The 21,309-nt window shown below is 41.4% G+C and overlaps 1 protein-coding gene across 3 annotated transcripts in view; it reads left to right on the top strand.

Annotated features, from left to right (window-relative positions):
* Nucleotides 1-19,197, top strand: part of tet1 (tet methylcytosine dioxygenase 1) — a 40,031-nt gene extending 20,834 nt beyond the window's left edge. For all 3 annotated transcript variants that reach the window (XM_085428095.1, XM_085428094.1, XM_085428092.1), the window contains exons 3-12: nt 8,432-10,628; nt 11,561-11,651; nt 13,416-13,509; nt 14,179-14,387; nt 14,470-14,620; nt 14,826-14,915; nt 15,127-15,264; nt 15,414-15,590; nt 15,679-15,823; nt 15,917-19,197. In XM_085428095.1, the coding sequence (XP_085284221.1) occupies nt 8,432-10,628; nt 11,561-11,651; nt 13,416-13,509; nt 14,179-14,387; nt 14,470-14,620; nt 14,826-14,915; nt 15,127-15,264; nt 15,414-15,590; nt 15,679-15,823; nt 15,917-16,935 (4,311 nt within the window). In that variant the 3' untranslated portion in view covers nt 16,936-19,197. The remainder of the gene's footprint in view (nt 1-8,431; nt 10,629-11,560; nt 11,652-13,415; nt 13,510-14,178; nt 14,388-14,469; nt 14,621-14,825; nt 14,916-15,126; nt 15,265-15,413; nt 15,591-15,678; nt 15,824-15,916) is intronic.
* Nucleotides 19,198-21,309: the final 2,112 nt, after the last annotated feature.

Below are 21,309 nucleotides of genomic sequence, written 5' to 3'. Positions count from 1 at the left end.
GACCAGGAGTGCTTTATTTGGACGCCTGTTTTGTTATTGTCCCTTTCACTGAGGACCTGGCCTTTTGTGTGTGAGCACTTGTCTTGTCTTTTCCAGGTGGGTTTAAGGGCTGGGACAACAAAGTTAGCAGCAAATGGATACAAGAAAGCCCTCGTCTTTCCTTTTATTGCATGCCTTTATTTAAGCCACTGTGCTGTATGAAGAGTCCGTTTGCTTCCCCTTTTCTTTCTTGCAGTGTTTTGAACAGCCATATTTCTGCACCTGCTGTTTTCTGACTGCTTAGCAGAAAAGTGGAGTGCTTGTAAGCCTTGGGTCGTAACTTGGCAGGTTTTACTTGTTTGGCTACAGTAACAGTATTATTACTGTGCGGTTTGTAGGAAAGGGCCTTGCTGTTAATGACGCCGTCTTAATCTCTATAATTTTATAGTTGATTAAGCTCGTGCTCTTTTTCACCGCTTTTCTCTTTAGGTAGTATGTTTTGTGTGTAGACGACATTATATTGAGCTCAGCGCAGACAGGAAGTACTCAATGAATGAAGGAAATTCTCACGTGTTCAGAGAAACACATATAAACCACTACTTACGCTCTGACTCAGGAAGGAAGCATGTGTTTTTTCAGTGTGTTAATGTCAGGGTGCTGTGAGGTGGCAGGCTTAACGGTATGATTTCTGCATACCCACAATGTGGCAAAAGAAAATCGGAGTATTCACTTTTTTGTTGTAGCAGTTCATACGATGTCTATGTATAATGTGTTTTCTGTGCATGTGTGCGTGTTTTTGTCTGTGGTCTTGCGTTACAAATAGATGCACACTACTTCAAACCTCCTTGGAGACCCAATTTGCTCTCTTTGGAGAGACAGAGACACAGGGTTGCTACGATTCATGTAGTAGTGACACTCTGTTGCCGCAGGTCTCTGAACGGGTGTTTGTGTGTTAAGAACTCACCCTTAGCCACTCTTGGATATGTTTTATTCATTCCGAAAGCTCTGACAAGCTCCGTAGTTAGTCACGGTTTGTCTAACACAAAAGAAGAAGAGTGTGTTTGCAAGTGACTAACCCGGCGATATACCCAACAAGCACAAAGACGCAGCACCAGCACATCACAGTCCGAGCTCCCTCCAGAGACCCAGTGGCTAAATGAGAACACATGACTTTGCATTCGCATCCTGCTTTTAAGCTTTTTGCTTTTACAAGGATAAATGTAAAATAATTAAAAGCAGAGGCTGCACTTTGATGTCTGCTTCGGATCATAAACAGTTGGATGCACAAACGGATGCACACGCGCACACACATGCATGCCGACGTGTGTGTCTGGTGCAGTGCTGGAAGGCAGCCAGTACTGCTTTGTCATTGAAAGCAGTTTATTGTGACATGCTGCTTATTCTTGCACTGTGCCCCATCTTCTTCACTCCTCTTTTCTTTCATTGGCCCATTTGTGCATTCAGTGCAGAGCGGTTATCTCATATTCTTGCATTGGCAGCTTTGGTGTTGCCTCAGCCTGAGCTTGAACTATCTGTTGCATCAGCGGCGTGTTTCTAGTAGTCAGACACAATCCTGACAGCCATGGGGAGTTCAGTGGACTGAGGAGTAACTGCAGCAAACCAGAGAGTGATCAGGAGTACCACATCACTGAAAAGACCTGGTGATCATTTAGCTTTCCCATGTTAATCACAAACAGCTCCGTGGTCACTGCAATTTACTCTTGAGTTGTCAAATAACATTTAACCTGTGCTTAAAGGAGAAACTCCAGCTTCAGCAAAGTTAGAAACTGAGCCAAAGACAAAAGCTGTTCTGTGTATTTTTAGTACTGAGAATGGAAAAAATAATTGGACAAACAGGCAAGATGCAGTCAGGAGACCTTTAGGTCATTTATAAGGCCCAGTTGGAAGATGTGTGCTTGTATGCAAATCAGAAATGTAAGATTGTAAGAAAGAACTTCACACACCTAAAACTCTTGTCTTCACACTGCTGTTGCAGAAGATAGCTCAGCATCTGTATTCTCTCTGACCTCTGTGTGCCTTTTATTCTTCCAGCTATAGCTTTGGAACAATGCCTAATCTCCTATTTTTCAGTGTCTTCTTCTTTACAGATGCCACTTTATTGCATGTAAGGTGTCACTGTATGCTTTTGATGGTTGAAAACAATGTTCCCTTTTTGTTCGGGATTTCTGAGAATCTTTTAAGTGAACTGGTACCAGCTCCAGATTTAGGCTGATTCTGAGCACATTTTAAGACTTGAAGGATTGTTGTGTTTTATGAAAAGCGGTTAAAAAAAATGTCAGTATTGTGTTACCGCTCCATTAGTCGAGCAGGTTTTTTTGTAAAATAAACATAAGGTTTATGGTTCATTTTCCACAGGTATTCCTGTGCAGTCTATAAAACTCCCTTCTCCCATACATCGTTCTGTTTGTCAAGTGCAGTAAAAATAGTGCACTAATAGTGTGCCAATCTAAATCTGGTGCACGTCCAGTGGAAACGGAGGGAACAAAGAGCACATGTAGGTGATAAACACAAGTGTTTTTTGTTTGGTCTGTGGGTTCACAGGAGATCTGGTTTATATTGATGTACTGCTTAATTGAATTCTGCGATTCAATTAATCTTACCCAGCTAGTCTATCTTCCTACCAGGCCAAATCTTAAATGCCCTGAAAAGTCTACATTAATTGATTTGGTTTTAACAAATGTACCTCATAAATTCTCTTCACTTGGTGTTTTCTGTAATGACCTAAGTGATCACTGTGTTGTTGCTGTTTGCAGAAATGCTAAAATTCCAAAATGTAAGCCACGCATAGTGTGCAAAAGGAATCTTAAACAATTTAATGAACAGGCTTTTCATCATGATTTGTCATTAGTTAATTGGGAAAAAATCGGACTATTACCAGATGTAGAGCTAGCTTGGACATATTTTAAGGAAAGTTTTATGGGAATTGTTAATAAACATGCCCCCTTACGGAAAGTTAGAATTAAAGGTCGAGAAAATCCTTGGTTTTCGCAGACACTCGCAGATAGCATACACAAGCGTAATAGAGCATGGGACAAGGCGAGACAAACAGATACTTCCACTGATTGGTCTGTTTTCAAACAGCTTAGAAATAAATGTACTTCTCTTATTAAAAAGGCCAAATCTGAATACTTTTTGTCTGTCACCACTGAGAACCTCAATGATCCACAGAAATTTTGGAAAGTAATCAAGTCTTTTTCCGCCAATAAAATGACTCAAACCTTTCCTAAATCTGTTGTAAAAGATTCAGTCTCAATTAATGATAAAACTGAAATTTTGAATTGTTTTAATGAACACTTTCTATCAGTGGGTTCCTTGTTTGCTTCTGCAGAAACTTTTTTAACAAATACTTGCCCAGAACTCTCTATGTTTTCTGGAGACCGTTTTAACTTTGTACCTTTTAGTGTTTATGAAGTGCATAAAGCTTTAAAGGCTTTGGATCACAGAAAACCTCCTGGTCCAGACTTGATGGAACCTTGGCAGCTGATTTTATTGCAGAACCACTCTCAATTCTATTTAATTTTTCAATTAAAACCAAAGAAATTCCAGCGGTTTGGAAATCAGCTTTCGTTTTGCCTTTATTGAAAGGAGGTGATCCATCGGTGTTGACTAATTATAGGCCAATATCAAATTTGTGTGTTTTATCCAAAATCCTGGAATCTCTAGTTTGTGACCAGTTGAAAGAGTTTTTGTACTCTAATGATATTGTCTCCAAATTTCAGTCAGGCTTCAGGAAAAAACACAGTACTAACACTGCCACTATGAAAGTGATAAATGATATTATTGTGGCACTTGATAAGAAATTGTACTGTGCGTCACTCTTTATTGACCTCTCAAAAGCTTTTGACACTGTTGATCATGCAGTCCTAAAAAACAGACTGCTCAGCCTTGGATTGTCAGAACATGCATTAGCGTGGTTCTCAAATTATCTGAAAAATAGAACCCAGTGCATTAAACTTGAAGGTCTTTGTTCTAAATTTGTTGCTGTCCACAAGGGGGTGCCACAGGGCTCAGTTTTGGGTCCCCTTCTGTTCCTTTTATATATCAATGACTTGGGTCAAAATGTCTCAGACACAAATTTGCATTTTTATGCTGACGACACAGTTATTTACTGTTATGGATCATCTCTTGCTCAGGCCATTGAAACTTTACAGAAAGCCTTTGTTGCTTTCCAGCATTCACTTATTCAGCTAAAATTAGTTCTCAATGCTGACAAGACTAAGCTAATGTTGTTTTCCAAGTCAAAGAAGGTCCCGGAGCCTATTCCAGTGGTGTCCACCCTTGATGGAAATGTCATAGAGATAGTTCATGAATATAAATACCTTGGTGTCTGGATTGATGACTCCTTCACCTTTAAACCACATATAGAGAGACTAGTAAAGAAACTGAGACTTAAACTTCGTTTTTTCTTCCGTAATAAACAGTGCTTTTCTTTTGCAGTAAAAAAACGTCTTGTCACTGCAACCTTTTTATCTGTGTTAGATTATGGTGACATTCTGTATATGAACGCTTCTTCTTCATGTCTTCTAATGTTGGACACGATGTATCATGCTTCCTTGAGGTTTATTACCAATTGTAAATACCTGACCCATCACTGTGATTTGTACTTAAGAGTAAAATGGCCTTCTTTGGCCATTAGAAGACAGGGGCATTGGTACACTTTTATTTACAAAGCTATGCTTTGATTGCTGCCTCCTTATATTTGTACTTTGGTCACAAGGACAAATAGTGGTTCTTACTCCTTGCGCTCAAATGATCAGCTGCTGTTGTCTGTTCCCCTTGTCCGCACAGAGCTGGGTAAGAAAGCCTTTGTCCACTCTGCGCCTTTTTCATGGAACATGTTACAGAAAGACTGGAAACTAACTGAATTGTTGTCTTTAAATGTTTTTAAAACTAAACTCAAAGGCCTACAGGCTGCCTCAATAATGTGTAATTGTTTTGTGTAATTTTAACTTTGTTTGTTCGTATGTATTTGTCTTGAAATGTGCTGCCTCTTGGCCAGGACTCCCTTGAAAAAGAGGTCTTTGATCTCAACGGGACATTCCTGGTTAAATAAAGGTTAAATAAAAATAAAAAAACTGCTGCTGCTGCTTACTCTTGATCTGTCAGTGCACATCACCTGCTGTAAAACACATTAAAACCAGTTGATGTGATTTACTGTAATGGATGTTTATGCCAGGTAAACAGTCATAAAGAACATACATCCAGCTGCACTGTAGTATGTACAGCACACTCAAGTGAGTTTAACATCCTTTTGTCAGCTGAGATTTGGCACATGATACTGATTTTTTTTTTTTATATATATCTTTGTCACATTGAAACATTTTTCTTCCACAGCTAAAGGCTTTAGTTCTGATTTGATATGCAGCTAAAACAAAGAACAGCTTGTCTTCAGTGGATCATATGTTTATTCAAGATGTTAAAAACTAAGGATGGCTTTCATATTTTCAGTTGCCAGCTGTACAGTGCTGTGTAAAAGTTCCTACAGTTCTAATAACCTTGAAAGTCAATACTTGCTCTGACCACCTTTATTCTTCAACACAACCTGAACTCTCAAGCTTTCTTCTAACTTTTTTAAGTAGTCTACAGGAATAGTTCTCCAGGCTTCTTGAAGGATATTCAAAGCTCTTCTTTGGATATTGGCTGTCTTTTTGCCATTGTCTGCCAAGATGATCCTACTGCTACAATAATGTTGAGGTCTTGGTCAGGAGGAGGCCAATCCATGACTGATGTTTTTTTTCCATCCCAGTATGCTTTCACTACATTGACAGTGTGTTTGAGATCATTGTCATGAGGAAAAATGAAACCATTGCCAATCAGATGCTTTCAAGATTGTTGGATCAAATCTGACAGTACAAAATCCTATCAGTTTGAGCCATGAAATTACCTCCACCGTGTTTTAACCAAACCAAATATTTGGATTAATTACTCGTTAAGTTGCCAGTTCTTGTGTAATTTGGCATACCTCAGCATTTTCTGTAAAGTCTGCTTTCTTAACATTGGCTTCTTGACAGCTTCCAGTTAGATTATTTCTGATGATGCCTCAATTAGCAGTAAACAGATCAGCTGATGCATCTCTCAGGTCCTGTGTCAGATCTTTGCTAAATTTATTTCCACTATCATAAGGATATGACTTTAAGATACTTCTTGTCTGCTGGACTGACTCTTGAGCATGCCAAGATATGCCCATTTTTCAGATAATATAAGGAAACTAAGGAAATGGGAACAAATGACATGTTTGTCCAACAGGCCCCCACTAACAAAATGTCTGAAAATACAATAAAATTGCTTTGGGTTTTTTGTGTGCGTTTTTTTTTTTTTTTTTTTTTTTTCCAAAGTTGTCTGGTATGTGTAGACACAGCACCGATTGGTCCCTTGAGATAGGTGCCTTTTTATGCTTGAATTATTCACAGGGGAGTGGTTCACTAAACAAAAAACATGAACTGAAAGTGATCAGGGTACAAGGACTGGGCTAGGAAAGAATGAAAAAGACGCCCTTGTCCTAAGAAAACTGTGAAAGACCTTCAGAAAGACATGAGTACTACTGCTCAAGATGCCTTTAAAAAGTTACAATAAAGTCTGGCTCTGTGGAAGCAAAATGTAAAGAAATGACTGACTTTTTCAGAGTAGGGCAGCCACAAACAATTATTTTGATAGTCGACTAATCAGATCATGCATCCATTGGACGTAAAATTTACAGCTTATTGCACCAGCATGCATCTGCTCTTATATAACTATCATTAGCTTACAGCTTTAAGTGTTTAAGTTATGTGCTAACTAAAAATAAAGACAAGATGATAGTTTATTCAATTTCAATGAAATTTGCAGATTGTTTCGGTGAAGTTGAATAAACTCCTTGCTATCTAAACATAACAGGACACCGGATTATATTCTCGAGCATCTCACACTTCTGATAATCAGCTGTCTGCTTGACGTTTATTCAGCTGTGTAAAAACTATAACTTTAATCTCAGCCAAACTGATTTACTCAGGAACAAATAAAATTATAAAAAAAACTAAACAATAACATTTTTAAGTTATCTAAGTGACTTATATATGTTTAACCTGAGTAGCGAGAGACGGCGGTGGGTTTGAAAACGATTTGCCAGGAGTCCGGTGTTCTCACGGGCTCTAGTGAGCCTAGCCCCCGGCTAGCTATCGAGCTAGTGGGTAACAGACGTCTGCGAAAACGTCGGAGCGCTTTTGAAAATATGTGGTGTCTTGATAAACTGAGCAGATATTTGAGGTTTACACAGCTACATTCTCCCCTGAAAATATGTTAAACGTTTATTTTGTGACCCAGAAAGAATAATAAGAGTAATATTAAAACTAACTAGCTGCCGCCATTGTTGGAAACAGAGCTGCCCACAAGAGCTGGGCTGCACTATGAATTCTGGGACACAGCTTCTTCTTCTTCGGGGTTTAACGGCAGCTGGCATCCTTGTACATGCAGTGCTGCCATCTTCTGTTTCAGTCCGTTATTACACTCGTAAAACCTACTACTTATTCCTGCATCTTTTGTGATCTTACAAAGCTTCAAACGATGCGTCGACTATTAAATCAGTCGTCGACGATTTTGATAATCGACGTAATCGTGACTAGTTGACTAATCGTGGCAGCCCTATTTCAGAGTACTCTTTGCATGTTCTCGTAGAAAGTGCTTCCAAGCAGCATGAATACTACAGTAGCAAACACACTTTACTCAAAGCCTTAAAACGTCTCCAGATAGTATAGGTTGTGGAAATAATTATCTGTGTACTAAACAGGTTGTAGTAGAACATGTTTAATAATGTTTTTGTGGGTAATCCATACGCCACGGTTGACCTTTGTATGATCACAGTTCATGAAGGTCAGGCGGTGCCGTAGCTACTGTGTGTAAGACCCACAGTGGGTTAATCCCTCTTAACAATGCACAGGGGCTATACTGTAATGTCAGGCCAGCTGTGTGGATAATCACGTGTGCATGCACACACATGCATACCCAGGAGCACACATTCAAGCCCAGGACAAACACAACACGTACATACATGTTGCACACATACCCTCAGTGACCCACTGGAAGTAGCGCAGCTGGATGACTCCAAATGTTTACTTGTTGGCTCTTAGCTACTTATGGGTCCATTACTCTCAACACTCCTGAGCTCTGATATTAATTTAGTCGTTATCGAAGCCTCAACTGCGAATTATCTTAGTTTAACTTTTTATTAGCTGTGTTTAGAGGTCAGATTTGGCAAGATTTGTGAAAAAGGAGATTATTTGTTTTCCCAATGCCATAATATTTTCCACAGCCTTGATAGTGGCTGCAGCAGATGCTCGTGCCACGCTGAGAGGCAATCTGCTGTGCGCTGTGCCGTGACTGTTTAGAACAAGCTGATTCCCTGTGTACTGTGAGAGCTTGAGTCACCTCTCTCTTCTTGTTTCTCTCCGTGTTTCAGGTGGTTCCAGAAAGTGGGTTGGTAAATGGCACAGGCAAAGCACAGATGGATGACACCCACATGGCAGCAGAGGAGGATGAGGGGGAGGAAGGCCACATACCTCATACACAGACTCCCCCCATTACCCACTCACTCACCCATGACCAGGTCTTGGACCAAGGTGTACGGCCAATACTTATTAAAGGAGAGCCCGGGCTGGAGCTGACCAGCACTGCACCACTTCACCAACAAGTATGCTCTTCTGTGACTTTTCAGAATGGTTCTGCTGCAAACCTGATAAAACCTAAACCTGGTGCTAATATGACCACTGTGTCTGCTTTGAAACGGACTACAATGGCATTGGAGCCTCAAAGGAATATCATAGCTGCAGTTCCTAAAGACTCTGAGAATGGACCCATGACTCCTCCAGATGACTTGGCAGTTCCACTAAAGAAGATAAAACAGGAGGAGCCATGGGTGTGGATCACTGAACAGACCACCACGCAGCTGAGTGATGAAGATGAGGTATGTGAGGACCCACTGGCTACGCTGGCAGCCGTTGTGTGTCTTTCTGTCACTGAGAGGAAGGGCCTGGAGGAGAAACTCTTCAGCTCTCGTGCTTCCATACTTCACTCCATCAAAACAGAGGCACCAGATTTGCACTTTGTGAGAAAAGAGGACTTGTATCTGAAAAGCACTCCTGTTAATCTGCAAAGCACTCCCCCACCCATTAAAAGTGAGCCTCTTCCAAGTGTCTTGTTACCAAGCGTGCAATCTTTGGCAGAGAGGAGAAACCTTAGTGTTGATCAGGCTATCGCTATTGAGGCCTTGACTCAGCTGGCAGCTATACCTCAAAGCACACCAGGGTCCATTAAAACTGAAAGTAAGTGTGAACATCCCATTTCTACTGCTGTGCCATCATCAGCCTCGAGTACAAATAGAGTCCTGCAAGAAGCCAAACCCGCAGTAGCTTTTGGCTACAACAAAGTCTCTGTCATCAGCTCACCACTACACCAGATGTCAGTTATACGACCTCCTGTGGCCAGACAAGGGAATGTCATCCAGCGCTCCAACGGGTTGAGCATAAACAAGCTGCAGAGTCTCTTGGAGGCGAGTTCACACAGTGATAAAACAATCTCCAGGAGGTCAGAACAGGATTGTGGTGCTTTTGTCATTAAGTCTGAATTCAGTTATAAAACCCCCACTGATGTGAAGTTTAGTAAGGATCATGAGCGTCTGTCTATGGAGGGTGGGGTTGTTGCTAAAGTGAGTAGAAACAGAGATGAAGAGGAAGTGGCAGCTCAGCTGGCAAATTTAGCCTTCATCATCCAGTCCCAGCACAACCAGCAGTCAGAGAACAATCCTTTGAAAGGAGCGCCTGTTTCAGCTATCAAATACAACTACAAATCCCAGCAGCCCCCCAGTCAGAAAACACCTGTCAGGAAGAAAACAAAAGCTGCGCCTTCCAAGCCCAGTAAGAAGAAAACTGATGGATTAAATCAGCGCACGCCAAATAGAGAGACGCCGTACAGGAGCAGAAACCAGAAGAATCCCTTGCAGGGTAAATCAGGACTTCACCACAAGAAAAACCTATTTCTGCCTCAGGCTCAAATTGATCTGAAGAGATACTTGGCTGAGGCACAGGAGGAGAGGAAGCAATTTATCCATCAGATTAACACTCAAAATATATCTCATTTAGGGCATCAGACTCAGAACTATAGCACTCTCACAACGTTCAACCACATTTCTGGTCAAGAAAACCAGCCGTGGTCCCTTTCCAAAGGTCCACTTCACCAACATAATCCATGCAATGGTTACGCTGCAGGACCAGAAGAGTACGAAAAGCATTTGTTATCTCAGGTAGCGCAGCCCTGTGGTGGGCTGCAGCACGGTGCTGATCCTAACACCAGCCCAGCCAAATCAGCTTTTCTCAGCCCTACGTCTGGGCATCATGGTCTGGCTAATGGCTTCTCAGGGGCTCACCAGTCCCCTCCTCTAAGTCAACAAAGCTACTACAAGCTGGAGAGTTCAGGACCTGTCACTGTCCTGTCTACAACCACTGATGGGAGTCAGGGACACTCTGCGGACTCAACTCCATCCAAGAACGGCATCAACAGTTTTCTGGAGTCTCCCTCAAGTTTTCTAGATACCCCTACCAAGAACTTGCTCAACACACCTTCCAAAAAACTGGCTGATCTTCCATCCTGTCAGTGTGTGGGTGAGTTGCTTCTGTCTTCACTTCAACTTTTTAGTGCATGTGTTTCCATCACATTAAATTTGAACCACTTTGAAATTAAACAGACTAATGTACATGTTTTCCTCTGGCCTGCAGAGTTGTTTATAAAGCTGAGTAGCTGTTGCTGGTGAGATTTGCCCAGATTGGGCGATAACAGATAGAAAATATACAAATGACTGCCTTCTCTACGTCTAATGAAATTAGATTGCAGTCACACTATGGTCAAAGCATTAAAAAAGTCCATTTTAAAACTCAGCAGTAAAGTCTTTATTGTGAGTCACTCAATTTAGAAAATTTTTTTAATCAACTAGACAACAAGTTGTGTGACAAATTCCTTTCTAACAGAGCATTAAAAGATGAGAGCCATCTAGTTCAATTATATTCAAGTAAAGTGAGACATCAGAATGAAAGAGGTGATATCTTCTAAACTGAGCAGCTTACACCAAAGCTTAGTATCACTGCAGGCCAGAGGGAAACATGTGTATTTGATTTTAGGGTGAGCCGTCCCTTTAGAGTTTTCTTTTTAGTGAGACTGCTGGTGTTTGACCTCAAACTGACTTTTTTCTCTTACTCTGACTCAAACATACACTCACACACACATACACTGTGTCCTAATTCAACAGCCAAATCGAGCATAAAAGGCTGCATTTCTCTGCCATATTTGGAGCAGGATTTTGAATGTTTTGTGGAGGGTTGTTGACTTATTATGATGCATTTCAAAAGACCTCCAAGGTGATGAACCCTAAACTGAAACTGAAATCCAGCTACATTTAGTTTGTATTTCAACATTAACCTGATGTTTTTATTAAAAATATCAAACAGGTTGTCTGTGTTTCTCTTTAAACGTGCCAGCAACGCATCAGTGGAATGCTATTTGAAGAAGTTGCTCCAATATTCATTGTTGTCTTTCACAGACCAGATCATTGAAAAGGAAGAGGGCCCTTACTATACTCATCTTGGGGCAGGACCCAGCGTCGCTGCAGTGAGGGAACTTATGGAGAACAGGTAGAGTGACTACAGCGGCGTTGTTTACACGCTGTGGGGTGTGTTTACTACCACAGCTTACTAGTAAACCACAGGCTTGGTGGAATGGGGCGGGATCACAACCATGCTATGTCATTAAAAGGAAGCACTGCTGAGATAGCTCAACACACACACAGCATGCTGAAACAGGAAACCCCTCTAGCTCAGACGAGGGGCCCGTAAAGCAGGATGACAGCTTGTTTAAATACAACTTGTCCATTTGACAGCTACACTTAACGTATATTTTCAGCTTGGCTGGTAAAAATGAAATAGTTTAGTCTCTGGTCTAATTAGCTCTTTTGGACACATACCACTGCTCACTGTTACATTATACGAACCTTTGTCATTCACTAAAAGACACAAAGGGTTTATTTTGAAATGCTGTGAGGTTTTTGTGTTGTCAGTTGCTCTCAGGAAGGGTTAAGCTTCCTCATGTGTAATATATAGCATATTGCCATCCATACATGCTAGATATGGGCTTTTTGAGCAGAAATACTATTGCCCAACATCCAAATACTCTAACCACATCTCGCCTTTTTTCAATCCAATGCTTGGTAGTTGGTTGCGCATTTTACTATTTTTCTTGTAAGTCGGTAAACAGCTTTTAGTTTTATTACCTCCACCTTCTGGCAGTAATAACGCATTACATCCTACCAGATTTTTGTTAGAAATGAGGGAAGATACAGCATCCCAAAAACATTAAGGGACTACTTGTTCTCTGCAGTTTAACAACAAGTCAGTTAAACTTTAGGGATGACAGTTTGGTTCAGTTAGGAAGCATGAACCATTGTGAACCCATTTCACCTACTTCAGTGTAAATGATCATGAACGGGAGGTCTCGAGATGCACCGTTACCGTTACCCTCTCCTTATCCCTCCACACTGTTGTTTTTCTTTTTGCTTGTGTCCTTGTTATTGCTGCTACCATGAAATGGTACCTGCAGGCAGCTAAGTTTCTTCAGAATGCCGCATCCAAATGTGCTGTCACAGGAAGGTTTGCTGTGTCTCAAGAGTGAGACAGCTGGACAAGGCTGTAGAAGGGCATCAACCCAACAACAGGATCGCTGTCTGCACCTTTCTGCCAAGAAAACCAGGAGGAGCACTTCCAGAGTCCGACAAAAATCACCTCCTGGGGCTAATCATTTGCATGTTTCTGAGGAAACTGTCACAAGCAGGCTCCACAAGGGTGTCGTCAGGGCTCAACGTCCTTTAGCCGGACCCACGTTCACAGATCAGCATAGTGCAGCTTAACTGGCGTTCACCCATGAACACCAGAACTGGCAGGTCTGTCAGTGGCATCTTGTTCTCTTGGCTGATGAGAGCAGGGACATGAATTTCACATAGAGTGCATGTGACAGAAGAGAAAGAGTCTGAAGACACCGTAACAAATGCTGTGATGACGGCAACGTCAAACAACACCAGTGCGATTTGCACCAAACTAAATGCATTCATAGTGGTTTATACTTCCTAACTGAACAGAATGACCCTGAAGTTTAACTGATGTTGTCTTATTTTGTGATGAATGGTGTATATTTTAAACAAAAAATAGTTGTATGAACTGTTACATTTTTTAAATATTATTCTAACTTTCAGAAATTATGCCGATGACTTTTATATGCTCTTTTGTGAAGAGCACAGACTCATCATTTAGTGTGTGTGTGTGTGTGTGTGTGTGTGTGTGTGTGTGTGTGTGTGTGTGTGTGTGTGTGTGTGTGTGTGTGTGTGTGTGTGTGTGTGTGTGTTTTAGGTATGGTGCCAAAGGAAATGCAATAAGGGTGGAAGTTGTTGTTTACACTGGGAAAGAAGGCAGGAGCTCCCAGGGGTGTCCAATAGCTAAATGGGTATGTGGCTGGTGTCTGTGTCCTGAATGTGTCTGCTGTAAATGTAAACATTGTTGTGAGCCAGTATATTTAGTGTAAGAAATGAAAGGAAGCCTCTGATTTATGCTTTTATCACCACCATGGCAAAACCTTAGCTGCCGCCAACTGTGTAACTAAAGTTTAAACATAGCGAGCAGTCTGAGACAGCGTACTTCCGCTATGGCTGCATAAACCATGGCATGAACTTTAGAGTCTTTAGATCAAGAAGGATATGTGGATTAGTTTGTGTTTTCTTTGTCTTGAACAGCAATTTTTCATGTTTCAGTTTTATTGGTATTTGTTTAGATATGACACAGAATGTTCGTCTAGGTATTCCTGGACCCAGTACCAGACCTTAATGTGGATCAAGTCAAAAAGTTAGCCACCTCCGGTACAATTTTCACATGAATCCATCCATAACTTCTTGATAATTTCTTCTAACAACACAAACAAACAGACAAACAAAAACCATCTCCGTGTCAGAGGCATTAAATTGCAAATTTATTCACAACATTTTCTGCCTAGTCTGGTGGTATGGCAGGTCACTTATAGTGATCTATGTAGTGAGCTTAGTGTATTCGTCTGTGTTGCAATTCAAGTTTCAAATGTGACTGACGCTTGTGTATTTATAAATTAAATGTCCTCTGACAGGTGATCCGGCGTGGCAGTGAAGAGGAGAAGCTGCTGTGTTTGGTCCGCCACAGGCCAGGGCACCACTGCGACTCGGCAGTGTTGGTGATCCTCATCCTGGCCTGGGAGGGAATTCCTCGGCCGGTGGCAGACCACCTATACCAGGAGCTGACAGAGACCCTCTTTAAGTACGGCTCCCCCACCAGCCGTCGTTGTGCACTCAACGAAGAGTGAGTACCCCTTCTTTTATTTCTCCATAACACTTCTTTTTCCCTCTTTATTTTTCATTTGTTATTTCCCGTTTCTTTACAGTCGCACATGTGCGTGCCAGGGTTTAGATCCGGACACCTGCGGAGCTTCATTTTCCTTTGGTTGCTCCTGGAGCATGTACTTCAATGGATGCAAATTTGCACGCAGCAAAGTTCCTCGGAAGTTTCGCCTGCAAGGTGACTACCGAGAGGAGGTGAGAGAGTGTGCTTTTTTAATTTACAGCAGCAAACAATGAGTGAGCAGTACAGCTTACAGCAAAATCTGAGAGAAAAATCGTCTCTTATTATTTAGGTCAAGCTAGTAGTTTTTTGAAGGTTTGCCTGCTGATGAACCATGTTGGATATTACAATAAGAGTTAGAAGTAGGTTTCTTTGAACAGTGTTAGCTTTTATTTTCAGGAGTTGAAGGTAGAAAACAACCTTCAGAGTCTTGCCACCGAGGTCGCTCCCCTCTACAAGAAACTGGCTCCTCAGGCTTTCCAAAACCAGGTATGAAACGGGAAACAACCACATTCGTCTCTGGTAATCCTTTGCTCTCCTGGGCTTGACTTAATTCAGCGGAAGTGATTTTCAGTTAATCTTTTTCCTTAAATTTCCATACAGTCTCACTCCAGGCTACTTCTGGGACCTGTTTATTCTACGGACTCTTAAGAGTTTTAAGAAATCTTTCCTTAGTGTCCTGTTTTTTCGGGTCTCACAGGTGGAATATGAGGCGGCGGGGGGTGAATGCCGGCTGGGCAAGAAGGAGGGACGTCCTTTTTCTGGGGTTACAGCTTGTGTGGATTTCTGTGCACACGCTCACAAAGACACTAGCAACATGAATAATGGCAGCACCGTGGTAAGCAAGCTTAAGAATGCGATACCATGTAATTTACTCCTACATGGTGCATCTAAATTTGAAGGTCAACAGTTTTTTGTTTGGAAGTATTAAACCGATCCTGTTTGGCTGAAAATTTAGCTTTTTGGCTTTGGGTTGGTGTTTTTTAGGTTTGCACTTTAACCAAGGAAGACAACCGTGCAGTTCGTAACATGCCAGAGGATGAGCAGCTCCACGTGCTGCCACTTTACAAGATTTCTGACACAGATGAGTTTGGTCACGCTGAGGGCCAGATGGCAAAGATCCAAAGTGGTGCTCTTCAAGTTCTGTCTTCGTTTCCTCGAGAGGTGAGTGAACCAAAAAGGATCTTGTTTTGTTGTGGGTCAGTGTGCAGTGTTAACATGCTTTAAATAATTCAATTTTGGTACATGTCAGGTTCGTCTGCTGGCAGAGCCGGTAAAATCAGCCCGTAAGATCAGACAAGAGGCTCGCCTTAAGGCTCAAGCAGAGCGACTGGAGAAGAAGCTCGGGGTGACTCCTCTCACTCCTGGAAAAGTGAAAGTTGAAAGCCCCAACAAAGGTAGTACATTCACGCCACTGGTCATTTAAGATTTATAGCTGTTTTAATAGAACCACATTAAAATATATGAATTTTCTTCCAACAAAACAAAAGCTGGATACAACAGCTCTTACAGACCTGCTAGTGTGGAAAGGTACCTACCAGAGAAGAATCAACCCTGCACTTATAACCAGATCAGCAGCTACCCCACTGTGGGTCCAGGAGTCAACCCGCAGAGGGAGGTCATCTCACCCAACACCCATGGCCTGCCTGGCCTCCAGTTTGGACAGAATGGCTCAGTTCTCAGTTACAAGACAATGAGTGATACAGTGAATGGTTATTCTCCAGCATCTGGTGACCAGTGTGCTCCGACAGAGTGTATACCTCCACGTAACACACCTGCTGACTATGATGGTGCTTTTAAAACTGAGCCCAGAGAGGTAAACTCTTCTCCTCAGCACAAACCTCTTCCCAGTGGGAGCGCTCCTCCTCCCTCTCCGTTCTCCCCCAGTCCAACGTCTGAGGGCCTCTTCAGCCGGCTCAATGGGCTCCATGGGTCTGTGGGAGATGTCATAGCAGAGGCTAGGGGTCATGGCCTCCCACCGATGTCTCCTCTCTCCTTCCCTGTACAAACTCCACCATTTGAACCAGATGAAGTGAAGCAGGAAGAGGTGTGGTCAGACAGCGAACACAACTTCCTCGACAGCGAAATAGGCGGAGTCGCCGTGGCCCCGTCGCACGGCTCCATCCTAATCGAGTGCGCGCGGCGGGAGCTCCACGCCACTACTCCAGTCCTCAAGCCAAATCGCAGCCACCCCACCCGCATCTCTCTAGTCTTCTACCAGCATAAGTCTCTAAATGAGCCGGGCCACGGGATGGCTATGTGGGATGCCAAAATGGCCAAGCGGGAACGGGACAGAGAGGAGGAGGCTGAGAGATTGAGGCTGGAGGGCAGCCTTAGTAAAGTTGCTGGAGGGGTGGAGGGAGAGGAGGAAAAGGGTGAGGAGACAGAGGAGGCGAGGATTATGAATGTCCCCACACGTAAGGCATGGACTCTCCCAAGGGACGGGGTCATCACCGCGTCCCCGTATGCTCTTACCCAAGTGACGGGTCCATACAATCGCTGGTCTTAGTCAACGTGTTTTAAACCTTGACATTCACACACACACACACAGAAAACTCCTACACCCTGTGCTTCTGCCTTACCTCAGACAATTTTAAACTGCTACTCTCATTTTTATTCTTTTTTTTTTTCATCGAGCTTTTCTTATACCTGTTCACTTTGCCCTTCTTCGTCTCTTCCTTCAGAGCGATGAAGAAGACCAAAGGTTGTCGGCTTTTTAACTGTGAGTTTCGGTGTCGGTTTTTATTGTAAAGAGATGGTGCTTTGAAGCATTTAAAATACATTTTTAAACTGGTTTTATATACAGAACAAACAGAAAAAAAAGATGTGATTATTTATTCTGATCATAACGATTTATATTTAATTTCTGGTGTAAGCCTGTTTACTGCAAGATTTCTACGATGACCTGCATTATGTGTTCAGATTTTATGTTGTACAGTAGAAATTTACTTTTTATTTCAGCCAGTAATTCTCTTTTCAGAAGATGAATCTCATTGGCTTTTTTTTTTTTTTTACATTGGTGCCATTCTCACTGTAATCTTTATTAAGCAAACTCATTACATCACATTATGTAGAAAACAAGACTAATATTCTGCATATTTTTACTACAGATTGTCACATGTAGCATTACACATTTCTTTCTGCTGCCTCTGACTTCTGTCGGCGGTTGATGAAAGAAATGTACTTCCTCGGTCTGTTGTTTGTTTATTCGTTATATCCACATCTGGATAGTTTGTCTTTTATTCACAGATATGTATGGCATATTAAAAAGCACTTTTTTTAAAAAAAAAAACCTAACTTGAAAAGGGTCCCAGTCCATAGGCCTGAATATGTATGTACAGACAGAGAAATATATGACATTTTTAGCATTAATCCTTTTTTCTTTCTTTTTTTACAGTATTTCTGCACTTAATTGCGTTTCACTCATTTGATTGAAGATGACATACATATCTAATGAAACTAAACACCTAGCGAGGAATAGTGAAATGCTACATCAGTAAAGTGCTTATCATCATTTGCACTTTACTTACGTTCAGCTTCTGGAAAAGGAATTCAGTTTTTTATAGGGAACAAGAGTGATTATAGGAATTAAAACACCTACTGTACATGATATTGGTGCTAAGAAGACCTTTTTTTTTTTTCTTTCCAGAAACCACAAAGTGTCAGATATGTCAACAGATCATGCTCGGCTTTTATGTCCATACTCTTAAGTTTGAGCATAAAGCTGCATTAGCCACTGCTGAATAATCAATCTGTTTCTTTTCCCTTGTCTTTTGTTGTGAAACCACTCAAACACCAGATCCCACTTAGCCAGCTGCCTAAGACGATTTCGGGTGCTTGACCTTTGCGAAAACTTTGTTTACAGAACGCTTTTTTACAGGGTCTAAAAAAAGGGGGGTTGGTGTCAACTCCTGATTAATCAGGATTTCTTCCTTGTTATTTTTCTGTTACCCATACAAGCAAAGCTCTTAATTTTAAGAATGACTCAAGAGATGGAGACATAATATTCACACTAAAACTGATGGCATAACATTTCCTGTAGACGCATTTGGGTCTTTTAAACACTTTGACTTCCTTTTGGTGCTAATAGGACAAGATGTCAAGGTACATGCATTGACGCAACCTGCTTATGTACTGTATAACAGTGATGGCACGGTGCTTTTTGAAACTCAGCACTCACTGATCCTGTATTTGATTCAGTTCAGTTCATTTCTTCTGGTCGTTACCGGCTGGCAACATCATGACATACCTTAATTTGTCAAGTACAAGTAAAACAGCGCACTATGGGCAGATGTCCACATAGAGTTCAAATGTCTTCCACAGTTAAACCCAACTCTGCAGCAGTTATCAAAAGTCACACAAATAAAGATGAATGTAAAACTGTTTTTTAAATGAGTTAAATTTAGAAAGAATATTTTTTGAACATCACGTGATGAAATTACAGTTCTAAATGTTTCTCTCGACTTACTGTGGGGGACGGTTTTAGTCCATTTCTTTAATCAACAAAGAACTAACAACGAGCACCAGCATTAAAAAAAATGGGGAAAATTCTTAGTAGAAAATGTGTAAATATGTATGTGAACCATATTGTTTTTACTGTATTGTTACCGGTGTTTAGACAATGGGTGATCTTGCTTACTTTGAAACTGAATTACTGTACGTCGCTTAAAGTATATCCAGTTTAGACTTGAGAAGAGAATAAATTTCGCATTCCTTTTATGGATGGCTGATCTCTTTCGGGATTGTGAAATAAAGTCATATTTATATTTTGGACCCGATTATGATCTCCTCTTTTTTTTTTCTCCATCTGATTTTCCTATACTGGCTGTATGACTCACTGATCTGGTATTCCAATGAAGTCACTCAGACTTTGTCCCCTAAAGATGAAACATTACTTGTTTTTGTACACTTTGCCTCCTGAAGTAAAAACATGACGTTATTTTCTAGCTAGCTTGTAGATGTATGACAGTGATTTTCTCCTGAATAAATTAAGTGTAATGTGATTTCAGCACAACAGTGAACCTTCAGAGCACAACCGACAGTTAGATCCCTAATCTCTCGGACAAAGACACAATTTGGGGAGTTTTGTCTCTGTATAATGCCACAGTGCATTTTAGATCAAAACATTACGATTTGATGAAAGCACAAACTTGTTTAGCTTTAATTAAGGGGTTTAAGAATTAAGTTGGATTAACTGTTTAGGCTCAAAAGTAACAGGAGAAACTAACATAATTTTAAATATAAGGACAGTCTTTTCAATGTGGTGGTTGGCACCGTTTACTCACAGCAAGAACTCTCTGTGTAACTCCAGCTTTCTCCCACATTTCAAAAGCATGTATGGAGTTACCAGCTTTTAATTGATGATCCTAACTTAATTGCAGGTGTGAATGTGAATGGTTGCCTCTCTGTGTTAGCCCTACAACAGACTGGTAACTTGTCGAGGGTGTGCTCTACCTTTTGTCCTATGAAAGCTAGGATAGGCTGCAGCCTCATCACAACCTCAACTATGATTGGACGAATGCTTCTGATCCTACCATCAGAGTGTGAGCCTGTGTGTGATTCCAGAAAGGACTAAATGTGTGGAAAAATTAATTATTTTAAATTATTTTGACTGCTCAGTTAGAGTAGCAAAGAAGGGGAAAAAAGCAAAAAGACAATCCATAAACTAAAAAGTCACATATCAAGTGTGAAAAACAGCATGATTTATAAAGGCCACAGTGTTAAATCCCCGTAAGTTTTGTAAGTTGTCATTATTGTGTGAATGCGTTCACTCAGCTGACCACATGTGACCACAGCTGCATGGTCAGGAGTCGGGAACTATGAGTGCATGATTTAACATTAGTGTGAGCTCAGGCATTTCATCCAACACGTCCCTCTTATTCATTTTACAGTACATTTGTATGATTTAGTGTCTTCTGTAGGTTGATCAAGAGATTGGCTGAAAAGATAAAAATCCAGATGCTCTAGTGGCCCAGTCAAAGTGCAGACCTCAACCTACCTGAAATGCTGTGGTGGGACCTTAAGAGCTGTGCATAAATGCATGCCTGCAAACTGCTGTCATGTCCTCCATGTTTTCTGTATCTGATAGATTCATACAGAAAATATGGTTTTTCCAGGACTCCAAAGTCAACTGGAGTACATCTGTCTCTCCAGTACATGTCACACTTTGATTGATATAGAAGTAATAGGAACAAACCCTTCACCGTAACATGTTTCATTAATATAATATACATATATATACAGCGATCAGACACATGCACTTGATCTCCCTTTTGCTGCCAAAACAGCCATGACCCTTCGAAACATGAACTCCATTAGACCCCTGAAGTTGTGCTGTGGTATCTAGCACCAACATGTTTGCAACAGATCCTTTAAGTCCCGTAAGTTGTGAGGGGCGTCGCCATGGATCGGACTCGTTTGTCCTGCACATCGCACAGATGCTTGATTAGATTGAGATCTGGGAAATTTGGAGGCCATGTCAACACCTCAAACTTGTTGTTGATGCCCACAGCCATCAGGGATAAAGCATTTTCCATGAAAGGGTGTATATGGTCTGCAACAATGCTTAGGTAGGTGGTACGTGTCAAAGTAACACCCGCATGAATGGCAGGACCCAAAGTTTTTCAGCAGTACATTGCCCAAACCATCACACTGCCTCCATAAACTCGGTCCATAAGTGCATCCTGGTGGAGGTGTTCCCCGGGTAAGTGTTGAACATGCACCCGGCCATCCATGTTATATAAAAGAAAATGTGATTCTTCAGCTACATACTCAACTCTTCTGCTCAACCCACAAATGCATTTTCTTTATAAATGGCACCATTTAAGTGGACATAAACTAGCTGTCCAATGATAAAAGATTTATTGCCAAGACGCATCATTAC

Source organism: Rhamphochromis longiceps, linkage group LG13, assembly GCF_057381845.1.
Source record: "Rhamphochromis longiceps isolate RC_006_pf linkage group LG13, R_longiceps_female_GT1.1, whole genome shotgun sequence".
Classification (NCBI taxonomy): Eukaryota; Metazoa; Chordata; class Actinopteri; order Cichliformes; family Cichlidae; genus Rhamphochromis; species Rhamphochromis longiceps.
This window is presented reverse-complemented; position numbering and strand designations above follow the sequence as displayed.